Raw genomic sequence first — 21,678 nt, 5'->3', positions numbered from 1 at the left:
AATCCCACACAAGGGCAGAAAAGGGAGAAAAGCACATCCCTAGTAAAGCTGCAACAGTAAAACCACCTGTGTATTTGTCCCCACAGAATCAAAAAGCTAAATACTTAGATGCCAATCTTTTATCAACATTAAAGAGTATTTCTAACTGCTTCTCTTAAAAGAAAACCAACCAACCAAAAATAACCCCATAAAAATATATTAGTCTGAGACAGTCTTAGCTGTGACTTTCAGAAAGTAAATTAACTAGAAGGAATAAGTTGTTATTCTTCCTGATCCTCCTGCACAAGTAGAATCATAGAATCAATAAGGTTGGAAAAGACGTTAGAGATCATCAACTCCAACCTGTCACCCAACACCTCATGACTAACTAAACCATGGCTCCAAGTGCCACATCCAATCCTTTTTTGAACACCTCTAGGGATGGTGACTCCACTACCTCCCCGGGCAGCACATTCCAATGGCAAATTACTCTTTCTGGAAAGAACTTTCTCCTCACCTCCAGCCTAAACTTCCCCTGGTCCAGCTTGAGACTGTGTCCTCTTGTTCTGGTGCTGTACTCATGTTTTACAGTCTAATAGTTATACTCCCACACATATTTATTTGCTTTCAGCTAGTATATAGCAGATAATTGTCCTTTCTTTAGCTTACATCCTAATTCTTTTTTCACACCTGGAAAAACATCAACCTATTTATTGATGAATCCCAGCATGACCAGGAAAGAGTAGATAATGAATGTATATATAATTTTTTTCTGCACTGTCACCTAAAATTTGCATCCTGCATGTCCTATCTTACTATTAACCTGCAAGTAACAGGTGTCATTTGCAAATGTCTGTTCCTCCAAAGTTAAAAACTGAAGTAATCAGAATATAACTTTTGTACTTAACAGTTACACTTTAATTATCAGTACCAAATCAGGTTGTATCACTCTTTACCTTAAGCACTGCACACAGATTAGATGCACATTGCTGTAGAAATTGAGTACTGCATACAGCTTTGGTTCCCTCTATACAAGGATGTGAACAGGCTGGAAAGGGTCCAGAGAGGAGCCACAAGAATGATCACAGGACTGGAAGACCTGTCATATGAGGAAAGACTAAGAGAACTGGGTTTGTTCAGCCTTGAGAAGAGCAGGCTTAGGGGAGACCTCATAACCCTGTACAAGTACATAAAGTGTAGCTATCAAGAGGAATGAGACTCCATTTTTACAAAGCATCACATGGTAAAGACAAGGGGTGATGGGGACAAGTTGCTACTGGGGAGGTTTAGACTGGATGTCAGAAAAAAAATGTTCACCATTTGAACTATTAAACATCAGAATAAACTCCCAAGGGAGCTGGTGGATTCCCCTATGTTAGATAGTTTCAAATCCCAGATAGACAGGGTTCTGGGCCATCTCATTTAAACTATTCTGTTACCCTGAAAGGTTGGACTAGGTGATCCTTGAGGTCCCTTCCAACCTGGTATTCTATGAAGAAAAAAAATAGACTTGTACTCCTGAAAAATAAGGATCTCTAACCCACACCAAGATGCGAGCTACAAATTTTCTTGCAGTTATACTGACTGATGCAGATCTTGCAGAAAAAAAAGGGTGACACCAGAGGGTGAGATTTTCCAAAGCACCAGAGGATTCAATACTGAAAGAAGTTAATGGATTTTGTTAATTTCCCCTTTGTCTGTATTTCTGCCCAGATTCCCTTTTGGGTTGCTTGTTTGGTTTGGTTTTTTTTTCAGTTTTTTTTTAGTGGAAGCAAGCCTGTGGCTATAATAAGAAGCCTATAAAATATAGAGAGGTCTTAGTGTATAACCCACTTGCTTTTATAAAATGCTAGTGGATATTCTCACACACTGTAGTGATAATTTCATGTCATTTTAGAATAGAATAAACCTTTATGAGAATAGAATAAACCAAACCAGGTTGGAAGAGACCTTCAAGATCATCATGTCCAACCCATCAACCAATCCAACCCACCCAACAGCTAACCCATGGCACCAAGCACCCCATCAAGTCTCCTTCTGAACACCTTCAATGACGGTGACTCCACCACCTCCCCGGGCAACCCATTCCATAGCGCAATCACTCTTTCTGTATAGAACTTCTTCCTAACATCCAACCTGAACCTCCCCTGGTGCAGCCTGAGACTGTGTCCTCCTGTTCTGGTACTGGCTGCCTGGGAGAAGAGACCATCATCCGCCTGTCTACAACCTCCCTTCAGGTAGTTGTAGAAAGTGATAAGGTCACCCCTGAGTCTCCTCTTCTCCAGGCTGAGCAACCCCAGCTCCCTCAGCCTCTCCTCATAGGGCTTGTGTTCCAAACCCCTCACCAACTTTGTTGCTCTTCTCTGGACTCGTTCCAGCAAGTCAACATCCTTCCTAAACTGAGGGGCCAAGAACTGGACACAGTACTCGAGGTGTGGCCTAACCAGTGCAGTGTACAGGGGCAGAATGACCTCCCTGCTCCTGCTGGCCACACTGTTCCTGATGCAGGCCAGGATGCCATTGGCCCTCTTGGCTGCCTGGGCACACTGCAGGCTCACGTTCAGCCTACCATCAACCAGCACCCCCAGGTCCCTCTCTGCCTGGCTGCTCTCAGCCACTCTGACCCCAGCCTGTAGCACTGCATGGGGTTGTTGTGGCCAATGTGCAGAACCCGGCACTTGGATGTGTTAAATCTCATGCCGTTGGATTCTGCCCATCTGTCCAGCCTGTCAAGGCCCCTCTGCAGAGCCTCTCTACCCTCCAGCAGATCAACTCTTGTGCCCAGCTTGGTGTCATCAGCAAATTTACTGATTATTCCATAATTCTAGTGGCACAACACATCAGATTTAATCCTACTGGAAGTTCACATTTTCAAGGAATCTTGAAGCTCTTCCAGCCTATCAGTACAACTTATTTTACATAATCTTTGGGTTTGGTTTTCTGTCATGTGTTTTTTTTTTTGGGTTGGGTGGTTATTTTGGTTTTTTAGGTAGCTATATTTCAAATGTCATTGAAATAGAATCCATCGGATTTTTCATTCCAGCCTCGTTTGCATACAAACATTTGAATGAATAAGGATGATCTGTCCTGGCCAGCTGAGTCTTTCCTTCAGCAGATCCTAGATGTCCAGTTCAGTAGACTACAGACACAAGCCTAGCAATTACCCATAAGCACTAGCACTAGTTCCTGTGCCAGCCACAGTGCCAAGGGGCATTCCTGGGACATACAAGCAGGTGCACAGTTGATGTATACACTGCATTACCCAAGCTATTTCCAGATCTTAGTTTTCATGAAGGAAAACCACCTCATCCTACGTTCTGGTCAATCTGATAGGTGGAGTGGGGTTTATATTTAAGCAGGGTCTCACTTGATAGAAAACAGTATGCTATTAAACTGATGTATTAAACTGATCAACAAGAGATCTTCAAGGGTCCAGAACTTTTTGCACTTTCTACAGCAACCAGCAAGCAGGAACACCAGGTGAGCTGGTCAGCTCCACTTTCAATGGAGGTTACAGTCCAACACACTACTCTCATATTGTTAATTATCAAAATAATAATAATAATAATAATAATAATAATAATAATAATAATAATAATAATAATAATAATAATAATAATCTGTCATTGATTACAGCTGCCTTTATAAATCACCTTTTTAAAAGCTGGTCTTGTTTAGTAGCTCAACTAAACAGTAAGTGCAAACACCGAGGAAAACAAGCAGCACATAATGCTCAACAGCTTGACATGGTCAAAAGGGGAACTTACCAACAAAATCATCCTGATAGAATATACACACTACATATAAGTGCTTTTATTTTGACCTCTAAACCCTTCACACTCAGTGACTCCAATTTTGTTACTTCATTTTGTAGAAACAAAGCACAAAGCATTAACCTTTTTCTGTATTTTCCCAAAATCAGGTGCCTCTGTTTGCTCATAGGATTTGAGGTTCTCATGGTTGGTTGGTTGCACTGCTCCTGATGCAATTACAAAAATAAACAAAAAGGGAAGCAGGAAATAATTGCATTCATTCTAGCATTTTGCAAAGAGTATAACCATTTTCAGCAGTTCTTCCTGGCAGCCTTTTGTTTATTGATAACAACAAGCTTCTGTAACCTGGAAATTACAGCGGACATAATCAGCAGGCTCAGAAACCCTCCACTGATCAGCTAGCAATGAGAAATCTGAATGAAGAAAACAAAATCCAGTTCCATTATCACACTAGCAGTAACAGAGTAAGCTGTGAAAATTTCAGTGCTCATTTGCAGTGTAACTTGGCAATTTTGTCACAGCCAATGAATTTTTTTCACTCTACTGCAAAATGGCATTAAGTGTAAGTTTGTAATTTAGGAACTCACAGAAGGTACAAGAGAGAGATGGAAAGCTGCATACCTGACAATTTGTTTTAATACAACATTTTACTGGGTTTAAGGAAAAGGAAGATTAAAAGGTCAGAATGTACAAGCACACCAAAATGGTATGTCTTCCTCCTTGCTTTGCAGGATCCAACAATAAATAGATGTCACACCAAAGTAAAACCACCAGTGCTGCCTCCCAAAAGCTCACTGATAAAATTAAAAAGGTTTGTCAGACAGGGGCAAAAAAAAAAATAAATGAAACCACATAGAAGTTGAAAAACATTCCACAAAGTTGGAAAAAATATTCCAGAATATAAACATATTTGGAAACTTGGTGTTACAAGACAAGTAAGAAAAAATGTGCAAAAAAAATAGCAAAACAAAAACAACAACAAAAATATGAAAAGTGATATGAAATGTCTCTGTCTGATGCCATCATCTTCCCTAATGAGATAGCAACCCTTTATACTATCCATTGCTAAGTTTCTTGTCTGGAATTCAGAATTTACCAGGTCAACAACTCCCACATACATTTACACTCCAAGAGATTGCATTGCTATATGGCCCACAGAACATGCAAGTTACAATATACCTGCATGTCTGAGACCAGTGTATCAAACCCACGTGCCTAAGAAAAACAGCATTTCTCTGTGTAATTAAATCTGTGTATCATCCCATAAACCTGCCCTTCTACAACTTTGAGGCTACCCTTAGTGTAGTTGAGAATTCTAGTATGTGAACATAAAAACAAATGGTCCTGCCCTTCTCTTACCTTAGTCATTTTGGTTAATCAGGCTCAATTTCTTTTCTCTGATTTGCTCATTCAATTTAATTTTTCTGATATACTAGCCCTCAATGTCTCTAACTGAGCTCTTCATCTATTATTATTTCATTTCAGCTCTTCACCATGGTTCTTTCTCCATCACTGTTTCAGGTTCTGTAGATCTCAGCACCCTTATTGTAATCATTACTTCTGAAGCTTGTACAGTCCAAGTTCTACTTCCTCACTGTTCAACTATAATAAGCCCTCTTTCTCCCTGCCTGAACAAATGCAGGAGAAAATAAAGGGCAGAGTGGCAGTACACTAGCTACTTGATGTTCCTGGGAGAAATAATTATAGAGGAAATCTTGTTTAGTTGCTTCTGTCCTGGGAGAGAATATGCTCGGTTCAGATGAAATATATGGAGACTGTTGTTACCAAATCCTAGCAGGGCTCTCCAGGGCACAAGCAAACCACTATTTGTCAACAACTGATAAGTGGGTCAAATTCAGACACCTTTTCACAGGAGCAACAGAAGCAGCAAAGGAGATAAATCATAAACAAACAGACTAAAAAGCTATTTTAGCTCTAACATTTCCTATGAAGAACAGCACTACAGGTATGGGTAGGTAAGCACAGTGCTGACCTTCAGAAGACATCTCAGGGGGATTTGTTTTTTTAAACAAAACAGTTCTTTCTTGTGACGTTTTATCATATGAGATATACATATTTAACACACTTGGAGAGTTGCTAGGAAATCACATTAAGACAGAAAGAGCTTTCAGTGGAGTCTTCTACAGGGTAAGGAATAGAAGGAGCATTTCCACCTGATTCCCTAGTGACCTCTTCAGCATGTCCCTCACTACCGCCTTTTCGCAGGCCATAAATCTTAACCACTCATTTTCTGCATTCCTCTGCAGCTGCCTTATCATCTGGTTACACTCAGCTTTGCCACACACATACCCCTGCTACAAGCTATCTGAAATCTGGACACGTGCATCCAGGCTGCGAGTGGAGGGTAAGATTCATGACCTTGCCTTAATAAAACTATACCTGGTGCTTTGGAAAGGGAACCAAAGCAGACTACTTCACATTGAGGAGCCTTGAAAGAAACAGGTCCTCAGAATCCATATAGCCCAGTGTCCTATATAAGTCATAGTCTCAATGCAGATTTGACTGCTGATATGATGGGGAAAAATCACACATCAGAATATTTCTCAGACAAATGTAATTTATGGATTTTACTTTTTGGAGCTTTTCACCAACCCCCTCCTCGATCCCCTCAGCATTTGCACATCACTCTCTTTTGCTTGGTTCTTCTCTCTTCACTTTCAAATATACAAACAGAAATCCCAGCATTTATATTCTGATAAGCAAATTGGAATAATCTTTTCAAATGAAAATTTGATGCTCTTCCTTAATAGTTCTGTTTCTTCTCTGGTGACCAAAAAAAAACCAACAACCCCCCCCCCCAAAACATTCCAACATAAGTATGTGATGTTTCTTACTTTTCTAAGGGAACATATATTTTCAACATAATTTGCATTTGTTTTGCTTATTATCTGACATAATAGGTAACATATTTGATCATCAACAATATTTGTCTTTTTCATCATATGTACTTTGCATATTTTCTTATTAACACATTATTCTGTTATTTTGCGTTTAAAAAATGCAGTGAAATGGTGCCAGAAGGGACAGATTTAGCAGCAGGATTTTGTTATTGTTTCAATTCACTAAGCAGTGTAATAAGATGTTTCTAAAATACCCTGCCTTCCAAAGAAAAGACTGTGCCCAAGCAGTAGGAACATGACAGAAAGAAGTATTCCTTACAGGGAAATTGCATTTGAAGAAACATAACTAACTGCAATTCTTCAAGTGACAATCAGGTGCAGATTTCTAGTTAATTTTTTTTGTTTTCAGAATTTTAGTTTAGTTTTATTTGCAACTGCTCTCTAAATCATAAATATCTAAAGATTTTGTTTGGTTTTGGTTTTATTTGTTGGGTTTTGTTTGTTTGTTTTTAAAGAGTCACATTCCTTTGCACTCTTTAATAATGGTTGCTAGGCTTTTCAATCAAAACAAAAAAATACTCTCAAAACATAACTCTATTGCCATTGATAGATGCATGAAGCTAAGTTAAAGGCTTTAGTCACGGGTGAACTTATTAAGAGGTTTGGTGGTTTTCTTATGTATGAGAAGATTGGGTCCAAAAATTAAGGGCTGGTGAAGAAAAGTGGAAAGGGAAATATACATAGTCCTCATTTTTTTATTTTTTGACTCAGTTACTAGTAAATATTGGATTTGGACATTAATATGACATTAATTGGGCAGTGACTGGCTGGAAAGTAGCCCTGAAGAGAGAGACTTGGGGGTGTTGGTGGACAAAAAGCTCAACATGAGCTCTCAATGTGCACTTGCAGCCCGCAAAGCCAATCAGATCCTGGGCTGCAACAGGAGAAGTGTGGCTAGCAGGTCGAGGGAGGTGATCCTCCCCCTCTACTCAGCCCTGGTGAGACCCCACCTGGAGTACTGTGTCCAGTTCTGGAGCCCCTATTACAAGAGGGATGTGGAGGTGCTGGAACGTGTCCAGAGAAGGGCCACAAGGATGATCAGAGGGCTGGAGCACCTCTCCTATGAGGACAGACTGAAGGAGTTGGGGCTGTACAGTCTGCAGAAGAGAAGGCTCCGAGGTGACCTCATTGTGGCCTTCCAGTATCTGAAGGGGGCCTACAGGAAGGCTGGGGAAGGACTTCTCAGGATCTCAGGTAGTGATAGGACTAGGGGGAATGGAATGAAGCTGGAGGTGGGGAGATTCAGGCTAGATGTGAGGAGGAGGTTCTTCACCATGAGAGTGGTGAAACCCTGGAATGGGTTGTCCAGGGAGGTGGTCGAGGCCCCGTCCCTGGGGGTGTTTAAGAGCAGGCTGGATGAGGCTCTGGCCAGCCTGAACTAGTGTGGGGTGTCCCTGCCCATGGCAGGGGGGTTGGAAGTAGATGATCCTTGTGGTCCCTTCCAACCCTGAATGAAACTATGAAACTATGAAACTATGAAAAATATCCTCGAGTGCTAAAATATTAATCATATTAATGATATTCTGTGAGTTCACCCCTATGAAGACATGGCTGGCTTTGAAAGGAAGTGCTGTGGCAAGCCACAGCTACCAGTGAGCTTGCTGGCACTCCCAACATGCTCACAACTGCTATTCAAAATATTCCATCTTCCAGGATTCTGAATAAACACCCTTTCCATTGTATGTCTACTTGCAGTGCTTAAAAAAGTCATTACAGGTTGGCTGGAATAACAGCAGAAAAAAATACAGCTATTTTAGATAAAGATCCATGGGAGTGTAATAGAGGGTTTCATGATACATTTTCTGCTATTACAGTTGATGCTACATTTCTAATGTGCTAAGACACTAAGCACCTGGGGAAACAACTGCTAAGCTCAAGGCCTTGCCATGTCAACTTTGTTTGATACAGGTATCAAGTTGGCAGTAAGAGAGGTCTCTCTTCCTATGCTGCTGCTAATACAAAACTTTCTCAATTAAAATATAAGTTGTCTAAGGGATGGCAGGGTGTGCATAGCTCATGTCTTTGTGCCCATTTCTGAGTTAAGATACCTACTGAAGGAAATTTTCTATAGAACAAAAACCCATGCATGGCAGCAGAATAAAAAGACATGACAGAGATTATTTTCTTCTCCTTTTCCTCAGCAGTACCTCTGGCTTTACCATTGAGTTACCATTTTTCTTCCTTTTCTTCCCAACTCTTTTTTTCCTTTTCTTTGGACATGTGGTCTTAGAATGGGGCCAACTGGACAATGACATTTGCAGGTAGAAAAAATAGAGCATCTTTTGTGCTTTGCAACATGCTCAGTATCCCAAGGGTCAATGCAACAATATTTTTCATAGACAATTTTTCCCATTTCTCCCTGTTAACCTTTTCTGTCTTAGGGACTGTGTGAAACTGTTCCATACACAGAGAGTAATCACAGAGTATCGTATGTCTTTGTTGAGATGAGATGTGTTCCTTCTAGAAACATATCCACAAGCATAAACACCTAACTAAGCAAGGCAAGCCTATAGCCAGTGAAGTCCACTCCTGAAACAAGTTTTGTGCTGTTGCACAGCAGTAAATGCAAAGTCTAAACCAACCCACACAGACACGGGGGGGGGGGGGGAAAGAAAAAAAAGAGGGGAGGGGGGGAAGAAAAAAAAGAAACAACTTGCAAAGGATCTTTTCTAAATAAAGTTTTGTGAAATTGTTTGACCCTGATCCCTCAACTAAATCTATTTCTTAGAAAATATCTCAAAGCAGTATGACAGATTATGTTCTATTAAAAGTGAGTGTATTAATTTTATAATATGCACTGACTGCAGCATTTATTGGATAACATAACTAAAAATAAACATCCGCTTTCTCTAGTGTTACCTCTGCTTTTGTTAGCTGGCTTTGAAGCTCAGCAGGTTTACATGCCCCCATCACTGAGCCTTTCAGCAGCCTGCAGGAGACCCAGAAAAGTAAAAAACTACATGGGTGTGGACTGCTGCAAACAGCCACAAAAATATACAGTCCATATTTTTCATTTAAATGTCCAGCACCACTGTGATACAGTAATAAAAGTAACTGTAAAACAGTAACTTGTTGCTTAGGAAAATGCTAAAGGCCTTATTTATTACTCCTTTTCCCCAGGATCCAAATACTTCTGGGATACAATTGAAACTGTCATTAAAGAAAGGTCTGGGAAACACAATCCATGAATAAACTCTTGGTTCCACTTTAATTTCTTGCATTCTGAGTTATCATCAAGAGTAGTGTGAGTTAAATGATAAGGTAAAATTATAGTAATAAGAATTTTGGAAAGCTAGAGAATCTGTTGCAACAGTAGAAAGCTATCATTTTCTCTAAGTGGTAGTAATCCTTTCTTCTATTCAAGTACTTCTTAAGGTATACAGTCTAAAGAACATAATATTTATAAATTCTATTCATACTCGTAAAATCACTTTTACAAATTATATCTCCAAAGTTGTTTCATGAATTTATAAAGTCCTGTCTTTTTCCACAGAGAATATGTATAGTGTTCGGTTAAAACCTATGGCAATTCTCTGGAAATGTTAACAAGCTGCCTTTTCAGTCTCTTAGGAAATTAAAATATCAAGTTATATGATAATCATATGCCCCTTAATTTGAAAGAACACCTTCATTTTCAACAAATTACTCACGTATGAAAGGATCTTGTTCTGAACACAAAATTACTTGATGACATGTATTAATATGAAGAACAAGGGAAAGCACACCCAACTGTTACACTTGTCACAGCTTTCCCTGGAAAGTCACAATTCCAAGGGGTTTTTTTGACAGCTCTGCCTGCTGTCACACTGCAAGTCCTGTGAACCATTGGTAAGACAGCACATAGCAGTAGGACAACACCAATTGCACTATGGCTTTCACATAAGCATGCTGTCCTGAGGTTCCAAGAAACCAAGCTCAAAACTGCAACTGACCAGGAGCAGCCTCTCAGAAAAGGTCTGTGATGCAAACACTATTACTCCACAGGCAAAGTATGTTATTGAAGATTTTTTTTCCCCCAGATTTTCTCAAGTTTTTAATCAAAAATCCTTAAATAAATATTTACAGTTGCCTAGTTTGACCTGAGTCTGACTACTCTGGTTTGTAGAAATTACCTGATATATTCATAGTATCATAGTATCATTCAGGGCTGGAAGGGACCACAAGGATCATCTAGTTCCAACCCCCCTGCCATGGGCAGGGACACCCTACACTAGATCAGGCTGGACAGAGCCTCATCCAGCCTGGGCTTAAACACCTCCAGGAATGGGGCCTCGACCACCTCCCTGGACAACCCATTCCAGGGTTTCACCACCCTCATGGTGAAGAACCTCCTCCTCACATCTAGCCTGAATCTCCTCACCTCCAGCTTCATTCCATTCCCCCTAGTCCTATCACTACCTGAGATCCTGAGAAGTCCTTCCCCAGCCTTCCTGTAGGCCCCCTTCAGATACTGGAAGGCCACACTTGAGTAAAGTTTTTGTGTGTAGATCATCTTTAACACAAAATTCTGACTTTGTCTAACATGATACAATATATTTCCTACTGGGTTATATTGCCTCTTGGGGACAGTGGATCAGAGGCCTGGATGCCTCTGCAGATGCCCCACGCTCCTCTAAACAGTACTCACACATGTTTTGGTAAAATCAGGTCAATAATATTTTGAATTAGAAAAGTCATTTTACTGGAAATAAAATGACCAAAAAATGTTTTATCACTTTAGAATAAATTTTGAATCATTTAATTCTCTGAAAATTTCTTACATTAACTTTTATTCTCATTGGGAATGAAAAATATTAAGCACTTTCTACAGAACCATAAATACTTAACAACTTAAAGCTTCATGCTGCCAGAAGAGGACAACATAAGGTGGATCATAAAGATATCTTTCCAAGGTTCTTGCTTTTTTTGTGTTTAGTCTGCTAAAAATACATTTTTTTACACTCTTGTCTTTTATTACCTTGTGGACCTATTACTAAATAATGAGTAAGTTTAGTATTGATCTCAAGGAGGCTAAGAGTTTCCCTTTGTTTTCACTAAACCTGTTTCCATTACATGTGGGAAAAACATTACAGTATTTAAACACATATAGGTATGCATATACTCAAACACACACAAAAATCTCATTTTTACATAAAGAAAGATCAAAAACACATTCAACACTTGAACATCCTCTTAAATAAGCAAATCAATGCTAGGTAGAGGTAACTATTGTAACAATGCTGTGATTCCTTCTACAATACTCTCATAATGTAGGTCTTAATTTTTTCTCATTTGATTTCTTCTTCAGATTTTCCATTCATGTTTGTGGACTCTCCTTCTATGATCTACGACCTACACTACATCTCTGAACTGTGTACCATGTGAACTGTATTGTAGACAAAGAGAAGAAACTGAAAGATCAAACACTGCTCCTGCTCACACCTGCTCACAGAGACAGTGGTTCTCCAATGCAGAAAGGATCCAGAAAAAAAATCTTTGGGCTTGTGTGCACAGAGAATCACCCTGCAGTTTTAGAATTCTCTGAGTGCAATAGAAGTCTCAAAGTTAGCCTTTGAATGTATATCTGCTTGTCAATACAATGTTTACAGCTGATCACCATGTTCTCATCTTTTTTTCAGAATTTAGGGGGGAAAAAAGAAAAAGGAAAAAAAACACCACTATAGGAATGTGTTTATACAGACTTAAAATTCCATAAATCTCAGTCAAGGTTTAATGCACATGCACTTTAACTCATGCCCTACTTAACACTTGTGATTACACAGTTGACCAAATTGCCCCCAGAAAATGTTTCTACAACATCTTCTAGTTACCTCAGAAAAACACAGCAACAATTTCTAGAGAAGACTCATTGACTCAGCTAGGGACGCTTACAGACTGCTATAATTTGTGCCCTAGCAGCTAACAAGTAACTGTACTTTAAACCAGAAGACTTGGAAGATTCACCATTAACAAATATACACACTGGAAATCAAAACAGTTTCAGCTTATTTACCAAGAAAAGAGAATAAGCTTTGTCCTACCTATTGTGGTAATAACAGTGCCAGCAAAGAAGAAGGAACTTCCCAAGTCCCAGTGACTGATCTGAGTAGTTGTGTTTCCTAAAGGTATGATTCCCGCATTTATTGCTGCCACTACTTGCTGCAAGTTTAAAAAACATTTTTGTCAATATTCATGAAAGATTAAGATTTATACACATTACACAGTAAATTGATTAAATCACTTATTTAACCCAAGCAATAAACCCGAAAATGATCAGTGTGGCACTGCTCAAGTTTTATCATTCTTGCAGGCTACAATTTAATCTTCAGCAGACACCCCAAGCATTTCAGCATGCAGCAGAGCCATAAGCTCCAGACCATTAAGGAGAATACAAAATCCACAGTATCTGTAACATCAATGACTTAGATAGATGGCAAACACAATTATTTTCACTGTTGCAGCTATTTGGTGAAGAAAAATATTCATTAGGCAAATATTTACATTGAGAGTTTCCCAAAACATTCCTCTATTGAGTTAGGCAAGCAAACATACTCCTTAAAATAGTCATTTCAAAACTCCCAAGAAAAAAGGTCCATCCATTCTTTTGGATCCAATAATTAATTAATTAATTAAACCACCATTGTAGAAGAGATAATTTAATAAATTAACAATTACACTTATGGTTATAAAAATGTCATTACATTAATTAAAACCAAAATCAAATATGCATCCCTATGTTTATACAACTTTATGCTTCATAAACATCATTCTTGAAGAAATCAGTTCTAGCAGACAAAATGAACAAGTTTGCCACTAGAGACCTTTTCATAGTCTTGAGAAATATGAAACACTTCCTATTTCAGCAGAGCCACCTAAGGTAAATTCTTAACAAAAAGCATTCCTGTTTAGTTACAGCTCTATTGCAGATATGTACTAGTATTTGAGTTAAAGAGTACAGGTCAAGAACAATTAATTTTAAGCTTGCAATAAACCTTTCAAGGAATGTAAATTATCATTTCATTCTGAAACTGTAAAATAAGACTTATTTCCTAATCATGATTCTTATAATTGATGTTGAATGGAAGAACAGAAGAACAAGTACTGCAAAGCTAAGATGAAGATTTTAACTAACAGTTTCTGCTTGATGAGCTGTCCAACAGTTATTACGCACATAAAGACATTCAGAAATAGATCAAGAGGAGTTTTCTGCATGGCCAGTCTGTTGCAAAAGAATAGTGCTGTTCAACAGCAGTATTTTATTCAACAACAAAATATATTGATAATTTGCAAATGGAAACATTTCTGTTTCTAAGGAGTGCTCATGGAAATCAGTTGATCTGGACAGAAATAACAAGCTACCAAGACTGGATTTACACCATTTTTTGTGATGCAATCTCAGACTAAGTCAGTTTCCAGTTTCCCATTTTCAGAGCTCAGATGCAAAGTAGCCATTTCAAAGACCACAGCTGCATCTCCACAGCCAGAAGGATCTTACTGCCGCACCTAAACCATTTTCCACACCCAGAGTTGTCAACAGAAAGCACGTTGGGGTATCTTTACATACAGTTTACAGTATTTTATCTTCGATACTTTCAGCTGTTCCCATTTTTACTTTTTTTTTTTTAATTAAAGACCAGAAAGGCAGACATCAAAGACGCAGAAATTTCAATACTAGGGAGGAAGGAGAAAGGATGGGGCAAGAAAGGAAGGAGAAAAGAGTTTCACTTTGAATTGGAAGAATAAAACTTCTACATTTGTACATCATGTGCAACTGGGCAAGAGTGAACACTGCAGCAGTGATACTGGGAGATGTTTCCATTACTGTAGGAAGGGATTGTGACCGTTTGACGCTGTCCCCTTAAGAAAGGGAATATGGTGGACGGAAGTTGATAAACGAAAAGAAGGATCTTAACTAATTTCATTGGTAGAGTGGGAGGAAGCACCTTCTGAACTGGGAGTGCAGGAGGGTATCCTGGGCATTCCAGCACTTTTCTATCAGTCTTTCTTCCGCTTCTCCTTCGGGCAGCAGCTTGCAGCTCCTGGGCTTTCAGCCAAGGCTTTGGCCTTGAAACTGATAAGGCCTGTATTAACTGCTTTCCAATTAACACAACAGCTTCTAACCTTTTTTCTCTTTCTCTCCCTTTCTAACCCACTCTGGGGAAAAGGGGGAGAGAGGGGGAGAGTGGAGGTGGGGAACCCCCTCAGCAGAGGGGGGAACTCTCATTTCTGTGCTACTTTATTGTATATCTTTGTATATATTGTAAATATTGTAAATTTGTATATATTTCCCTGCATACTCTATATTGCCCTGTAAATATACAGCTCCACTGCTTTGCTAATTCAGCTGTGAGTTTTTTTTTCCCTTTCCTTTCAATTTTCTTTCCCTTTACTTTACAGGGGGGAGGGAGGAGGCTTTTTGGCCTTACCCTTCCAACCCTACGACAGGGATACATCAGACTAAGCAGCATGTGGGAACCATCTCCATCTCTTGTATTGATTTTATAATTTACACAATACAGATATTCCTTTAATTTATAAGCCACAGCATGCTGCACTGTAAAGCCCAATGAATAAATTTTGAATACAGTTTCATTTCAGTGAACTAAGAACTTTCATCACAAGTCCTTGCACCTGCAAATGAGAACGTGCTGTTTAGCGAGGGCATCATATGGTACAGCACTGGGACCATTCATGCTTTATTACAGTTTGTTGTACTGGATGAATGCACTACCCAGAGCAACACATCTGCTTAGGCCATTTAACAAGACCAAGTTTTACACAGATGCAGAGAAAAAATGTTTTCAGAGCTTCTTATGATCACTAGACATTTTTGAAGCCATACTACCTCAACATCTTTTATATGAAAAGTGTGCCAACCTAAAGTGCTCAAAGATCCATTGTCTTTCCTAACTGCAGTATATTGCACCTACAAGCTTCCAAGAAAAAGATTCAACTTAACCCAAAACTGCTCTGTTGGGGCAGACTTAACAAAACACAACATATGGCTACAAAAGACAATTAGCCACTATCTTTATGTCTGATTTTAGCCAACTGTTAATTAGGAAAATAATGAGGGTAAGTAAGCAAGTAATGCTTTCTCTTCATACATCCCCCTAACTATTGACTAAGCACAGTTTTAAAGACTTTCTGAGTGGGAGACTACATCTGCATCACAGTGTTCAGATCGGTTTGGGTGGATTATTTTACCATGAATTTATCTACCTACTTTTGGAACTCACTCATATTTTGGGAGCCTAGTCATTCTGGGGCACTAAGTTCTACAATTTACTTGTGGATCATATAAAATGCTTTTCTCTTTTGAGATCTTTATGTGCTTAAAAGTAAATTTAGAAGTTCTTACATCATGAGAAACACTTGAACAGTAATTTCTTATTTGCCTCCTTGAAGAAATGAATGATCTTGTAGATCCATCATCTGCCCCTTTTTTACAAATAAAAAGCTCTTTCTTATTAAATAACATACTTACTCATTTAAAGAAATCTGTTGTAAATGAGTATATATAAGTAATTTTTAATTGACAGTATTTCTTACTGACTTTCTTTGAATTCTTACTGATTTACCTTATCAATTGTTTTAAACATAGTTTTACTCATAGAGGGCCAGGTGATGCCTTCTTCATCACAGGCCTATTAAGTTTCCAAAAACAGTGCTTTCTCCTGCACTGCTCTTTTGTTTGGGAGGAGTCAGCCTTAACTACTAACAAAGCTTTCCCTTCAGAAAAAGGAAATTCCTTCAGAATTTCTGGTAAGAGTCCTCCTTACTAGCAAGGATGACAGATAAGGGTGCTGGTTCACTGAGATCAACCTCATAAAGCCTTTGAATGTTGAGTACAGAGTTTTTGGGAGGGAATTTTCACTTCTTTGGATCAGAGGACCTTTTCTTCTCAGTTTGGTCAGTGCCTATGAGCAAATCTTCAGCTAAGGCTATACCTAAGTATAATTTAAAAAGAAAATTACATATAATATAATATAATACAGTATAATATAATATAATTATATAATAAGACTCTTAACATTTATATTATTACATCCACTGCACAATCTTACCTAGAATATTTGCTATTAACATTTCCTTAGCCCAGACTAAAAACCCAGGCTCACACTGCTGATTTCCACTACCTTGACTAAGGGCCAGGATCTCACCCACAGTATTCAAACTACATGCTAGTCATTGTCAGTACCCTTAGATTCAATTTCACTGCCACTTTTTTTCTTGGTCCTCAGCCTTTTTTCTTGAGTGATGCCTCATTCCTAGAGCACATACAACCACTTCATTTGTCACAAATATGGCCATGTCATTCTTTCCTTCCCTCATAACTTAATTCTGTCACCTGAGCCCTGCAGCATATCCTAATTCATACAATACCAAGAGTAACTCTGCATTTTGACTCTTGAAACAGTTACTATTATAAAAACTCTACATAATCTCTGTTTATCATATGCTGCAATCTGTAAACACCTTATGCCATCTTAACATGCAAATTTCTTGAGTTTTAAATAATTATAGTGTTAAAATTAACTGACTATTTTGGTGGCAGTCTTTTCACTTTCTATTATTTTTATTCCATATACAAACTAAATTCTGACTTAAAAATCAGTTTTACTTAGCACTGCAGAATCACTCAGCATTAGGATAGGGATGTGGACAGTTTCAGTTCTTGAGCTATGTAGATTTCATTTGCTTTGCCTTCTTCCAGAGCTTTTGTCTACTGTTTGTAGAGGACTGAGCAAAGAAGGGATCACCCAGCACATGGCACCAAATCAAGACCTCTATGTGTAGTGATTTTAAGAATAGTATTATATGCTTACAGTGGAAGTTTTTCTTCTTTAGTTGCCTTTATAATGGTGAAAATGTGGGCTTTTTTTTGATAATAAGGAGGAGTGAAATAGAATTTTCAAATAACTTTTAGGAACTTAATTCCCATTTTTAAGTCATATGGATTCTTAACCCAGCTCTGTTCTGTATCTTAGGATAGCCGTGAGTTGTGTCTGAGGAGAAGTCCTAGTCTGTACCACATCCAACCTACTGGGCTTTACATTTGTATTCAGGAATAAGCTTCATCAGAACAAAGAGGCTTGAGCACAGAAAGGACAGGTCAGACATGACCTGTCTTACTTTCAAAACCAGGAGCTGAGCTCCAAAAAACACATCAGCTCACACTGTATGTTTGGTTTGTTTGTTTTCATTAAATCAGAACACTGGGGAAAGAATTGTGACAATACAAAATTCTAACTTTATTTGAAGGTTAGTGTTTCATTTCCCATATAATTTAGAAACACTTTCTGATAAATACATTGCAATTTTTTACTATGACATCCTTGTGTTTATATGAATATCTGTCCATTAATGCCACACTGAGCTACCCTTGTAGATTAAGACACAGAACTTTGTGGGGTTTTTTCTGTCAAGACAAGAGATAAAACCGCCTTTCAAACAGCACAGTCATTTTGTGAAAACAGAAGACAATCTTCCTAGGTCAGAGATTTCAACCTCTGGTCCTCTGACCCTGCAAGGAGTCAATGGAGATGACTGACAAAACCCAACCTGTTGGCCACAGTGGAAATACAGAGAGACTGTAAACTGAAAATGCTAACTTCTGGTAGTCAACCATTGCCTCACACAGAGATTAGGCAGAAACAAATATGTCAAACCAGTCATCCTGATGCTCACCTCCCTCTACACTATGAATACATGCCTTTGCATCATTTTCCAGTAGTTTCATTTTTATGAAATGATGCAACACAACATTTCAGCTTTTCTGTTCCAACATTAAAAGAGAAGCACCTTAAATTATGCTTGTGACAAAATACAACAGTGTGTGCAATATTTCATTACCCAGCTTCCCAAGAGTAAGCTTGCGCTTCCTGGCAATCATTTAACAAGTGATGTCATAAAGTCAGATATGCCTCACAGTTTCTAGAAACCCATTTCTCAGCCTAGATTTCTTCCTTCATTATCCTGTTGCCATTTGACAAGTGCACTTTCTCACTTTCTAGTATAGCAACACATCTCATATGGCTCAGCTACTGCACAAGTCCTGCATTTTTATTACAATTCTGGTTTACAAAGAATGGAAATCCTAGCTCTCTGTTCAGAGGCACACTAGGATTCTGTTAACACTCAGCAAATTGGTTTCCTACCTCCAAAAGCACATGCTTTTTGAGACTTCTTGTTGAAAGAGATTGCAATGCTGTTTATGTTACAGTTTGTGACTCCTTGTTTTTCAGTTTTGTTTGAGTAATATATCACTGGAATATGCACTGGAGACTAGTACCTGACACACCACAAGAACTGAAGTACTCTTTTCTCCCTATGTTCACAAGCTACTTGAACTAAAAATGTGAAGAAACATACTGAAATAAATTTCTATTTCTAAATATGCATTACAAACAGACTATGTATATAAATCTTGTGTGTGTGTGTGTGTTCATATCTATATGTATGTATACACACACATTCAGGGAAGAGGGCTTTTCTTCTTGAGATTAAAGACTGGAAGAATTATGCAGACAGCTGCTCAGCAAAACTGACTTAGTAATGAGTCATATCTGCCACCTTTTCTCAGACAAAAGCTGTCATTCAGATGCATTCAAGCTAGCTACTGTTCATCTGATGTAAATATATCCTTTAAGAACCCCAACACCAGAAGCAGCAAAAAAAAAAAGAAACCAACCTGCTGGAACAAAGAAGTGGCAAGGGCAGTCAGAATTTATTTATTCTTCAAAAAATCTGTATCACTCTTATGCTTATGAAGGATAAAGACAGTGCTTTAAAAAACAAAAAAAAATGTTTTAGTTTAACTGCCATGTACAAAATAACTAAAGCAAAAGGAGTTGGAGGGAATGCTCCCAGGCAACAGAAAGTTTAGGGGGAAGTTTGCTCCCTCCAGAAGCTAAGTGTAGAGCCAGAAGAAGGGATAGGGATATGCCTGCAAGAGGACAGCTGGAACCAGAGCAGTCCTAAGCAAGGAAGGCACACAACCCAGGGGATTCTGCAGCCCACTCAGACTCACACATAGCAGGTGGGTATCTGCAGAGGACAGATCTGAATGAGGCTATGATCAAAGGTCTTTCACAGAGATCTTTTATGTAATAAATAGTTCTCTGATCAGGTAGAATTTGGAGGGATTTACTATGGAAAGAGACAATAGCATCAGAACATGCATTTCTGACAGTAAAAAACTATTAGAGTGACCACTAGACCGACAGACTCATTGAGAGCAGAAGAGAAGCAGAGTCTTACTGTACAAGTTAGGACTACCTTTACACTTAAAAGTTAAGAATACACAGAGTCCAGTGCTTGGACCCTTTACTAAGGAGACACACACACATAGCGTGATGATGCAAACTATGATTCCTGAGCTTCATGTTTGAACTACTTTAAGACATACTCATTTCATGTTGCTTTGAAAACACCATCAACAGGCAACTCTGCTGCAGGTACCTGCAACCTGCCATAAGCTTCATGTGTGAAATGCATGCCAATAAAAACTTCATGCAATGGTATTCTGGATAACCAGATAAATATATGCTGCAGAATCAATTCATTTTATGCTGGTCTACCAATCTTTTCATGCATAAACATGTGCTGCACATCCAGACGTGGGATGATTCCTATTTCCTTTAGGAGATGCTGGAAGGAATTACAAAAGGGAAAGATTAATAATATTTGGGCTTGTAACTGGTGCATTCAAGCTCCTACAAGAAGTTCCTGCCTAAAGAAGCTTTAAGCTCCAGCTCACAGCACTGAGAATGTCTGTAAATGTTGCATTTCAAAGAACAAAATTAGAAAAATAAATTAAGATAATAAATAGCTAATAAATTTTAAATTCATCTAAATAAATTTCAGGTTTGTCTGAAAACAAGATCTTTCCACCTCTTGGATTTATTATCTCAACAAAAATGATACAGCAAGCTCAAATACATTCTGATCTATAGGTGAAAAAGAAGGATTTGTACTTCTTTACTTTATCAGTTTTCTAAATAGTCAAGAGTTTGAGGCTCAGGGATATTATCTGGCTGAAATAAAAAGAGGTGTTCTTAAGAATGAAGAAAAAGAAAAACCTAGTTTCCTTGGGGCTACAATGCAATTTCAATTTGTAATTTAAAAAATAAATAAATAAATAAAAAGCTACTGGTAGAGAAGCAACATTGTAGCTCTCTACCTTAAACTATAATCATTAAGTCATGGGAAACACACACTTTAAAGTAAAATAGTTTTATGAGAAATTAATCACATGAGAAGCCATGATGACATTCTAGTGATGACAGCTTGATGAAAGAAATACTGCTGCCACGGCATTCATAACTGTGTCAGACTTCTCTCAAGAGAGATAAAGAAAAAAAATAGATTTTTTCCTCAAGGGAGATAAAAAGAAACACATTTTGGTCTCATTCACAGTCTAAGGGATGAATGGAAAGAGAAAGGAGAACACAGATGACACAAAGGCAAGATGAAAATTGGCATGGGACATGACTGTGGACCCCAGCACAGAGAGCTGTTCTCCTCATGTTAACCACATGCCCCCACAGAATCCAAGAAGATCAACTTGTGGGATCAAGATCAGTTCAGTTAATCCTGGTGGTTCTGTTTCTTGGTTTTGGGTGGGGTGTTTTTGTTGTTGTTGTTGTTGTTTGGGTTTTGTTTGTTTGTTTGTTTGTTTAATGCAAGCACATTTTTGTGGTCCTTCAGTTTTCAGAAGAAGCCACATACCCTGAAATGGGCTGGACATAAAATTCTACAAGAGTCTGTATTGTTGAGGCAGTTTGGTGCAGCAACCAGAAATCATGTTTAGATTTCAAAATGAATACTTTATAAGGCAGAAATTACCACAAATAGCACTTGAAACACATTAAAAGATTGCGCTGTCTAGTGTGATATTTCTTTCCACTTGTTAGGGTTTTCAGAATAAATATATTTGAAGGACATTTCTGCTAAAGGAACTAGAAATGAGGTTTGTTCTGTTACTAAGTTTCAGTGCACTTCTACTGGAAAACTCTTTTAAG

General features: G+C 38.4%; 1 protein-coding gene across 3 annotated transcripts in view; it reads right to left on the bottom strand.

Moving 5' to 3' along the window:
* Nucleotides 1-21,678, bottom strand: part of KCNK2 (potassium two pore domain channel subfamily K member 2) — a 103,438-nt gene that overhangs the window by 48,957 nt on the left and 32,803 nt on the right. For all 3 annotated transcript variants that reach the window (XM_068153463.1, XM_068153465.1, XM_068153464.1), the window contains one exon: nucleotides 12,694-12,811. In XM_068153463.1, coding sequence (XP_068009564.1) covers nucleotides 12,694-12,811 — 118 coding nt within the window. The remainder of the gene's footprint in view (nucleotides 1-12,693; nucleotides 12,812-21,678) is intronic.

This window comes from Melanerpes formicivorus, unplaced genomic scaffold (assembly GCF_026170545.1).
Source record: "Melanerpes formicivorus ecotype bairdi unplaced genomic scaffold, bMelFor1.0.p_v2 SCAF_26, whole genome shotgun sequence".
NCBI lineage: Eukaryota > Metazoa > Chordata > Aves > Piciformes > Picidae > Melanerpes > Melanerpes formicivorus.
This window is presented reverse-complemented; position numbering and strand designations above follow the sequence as displayed.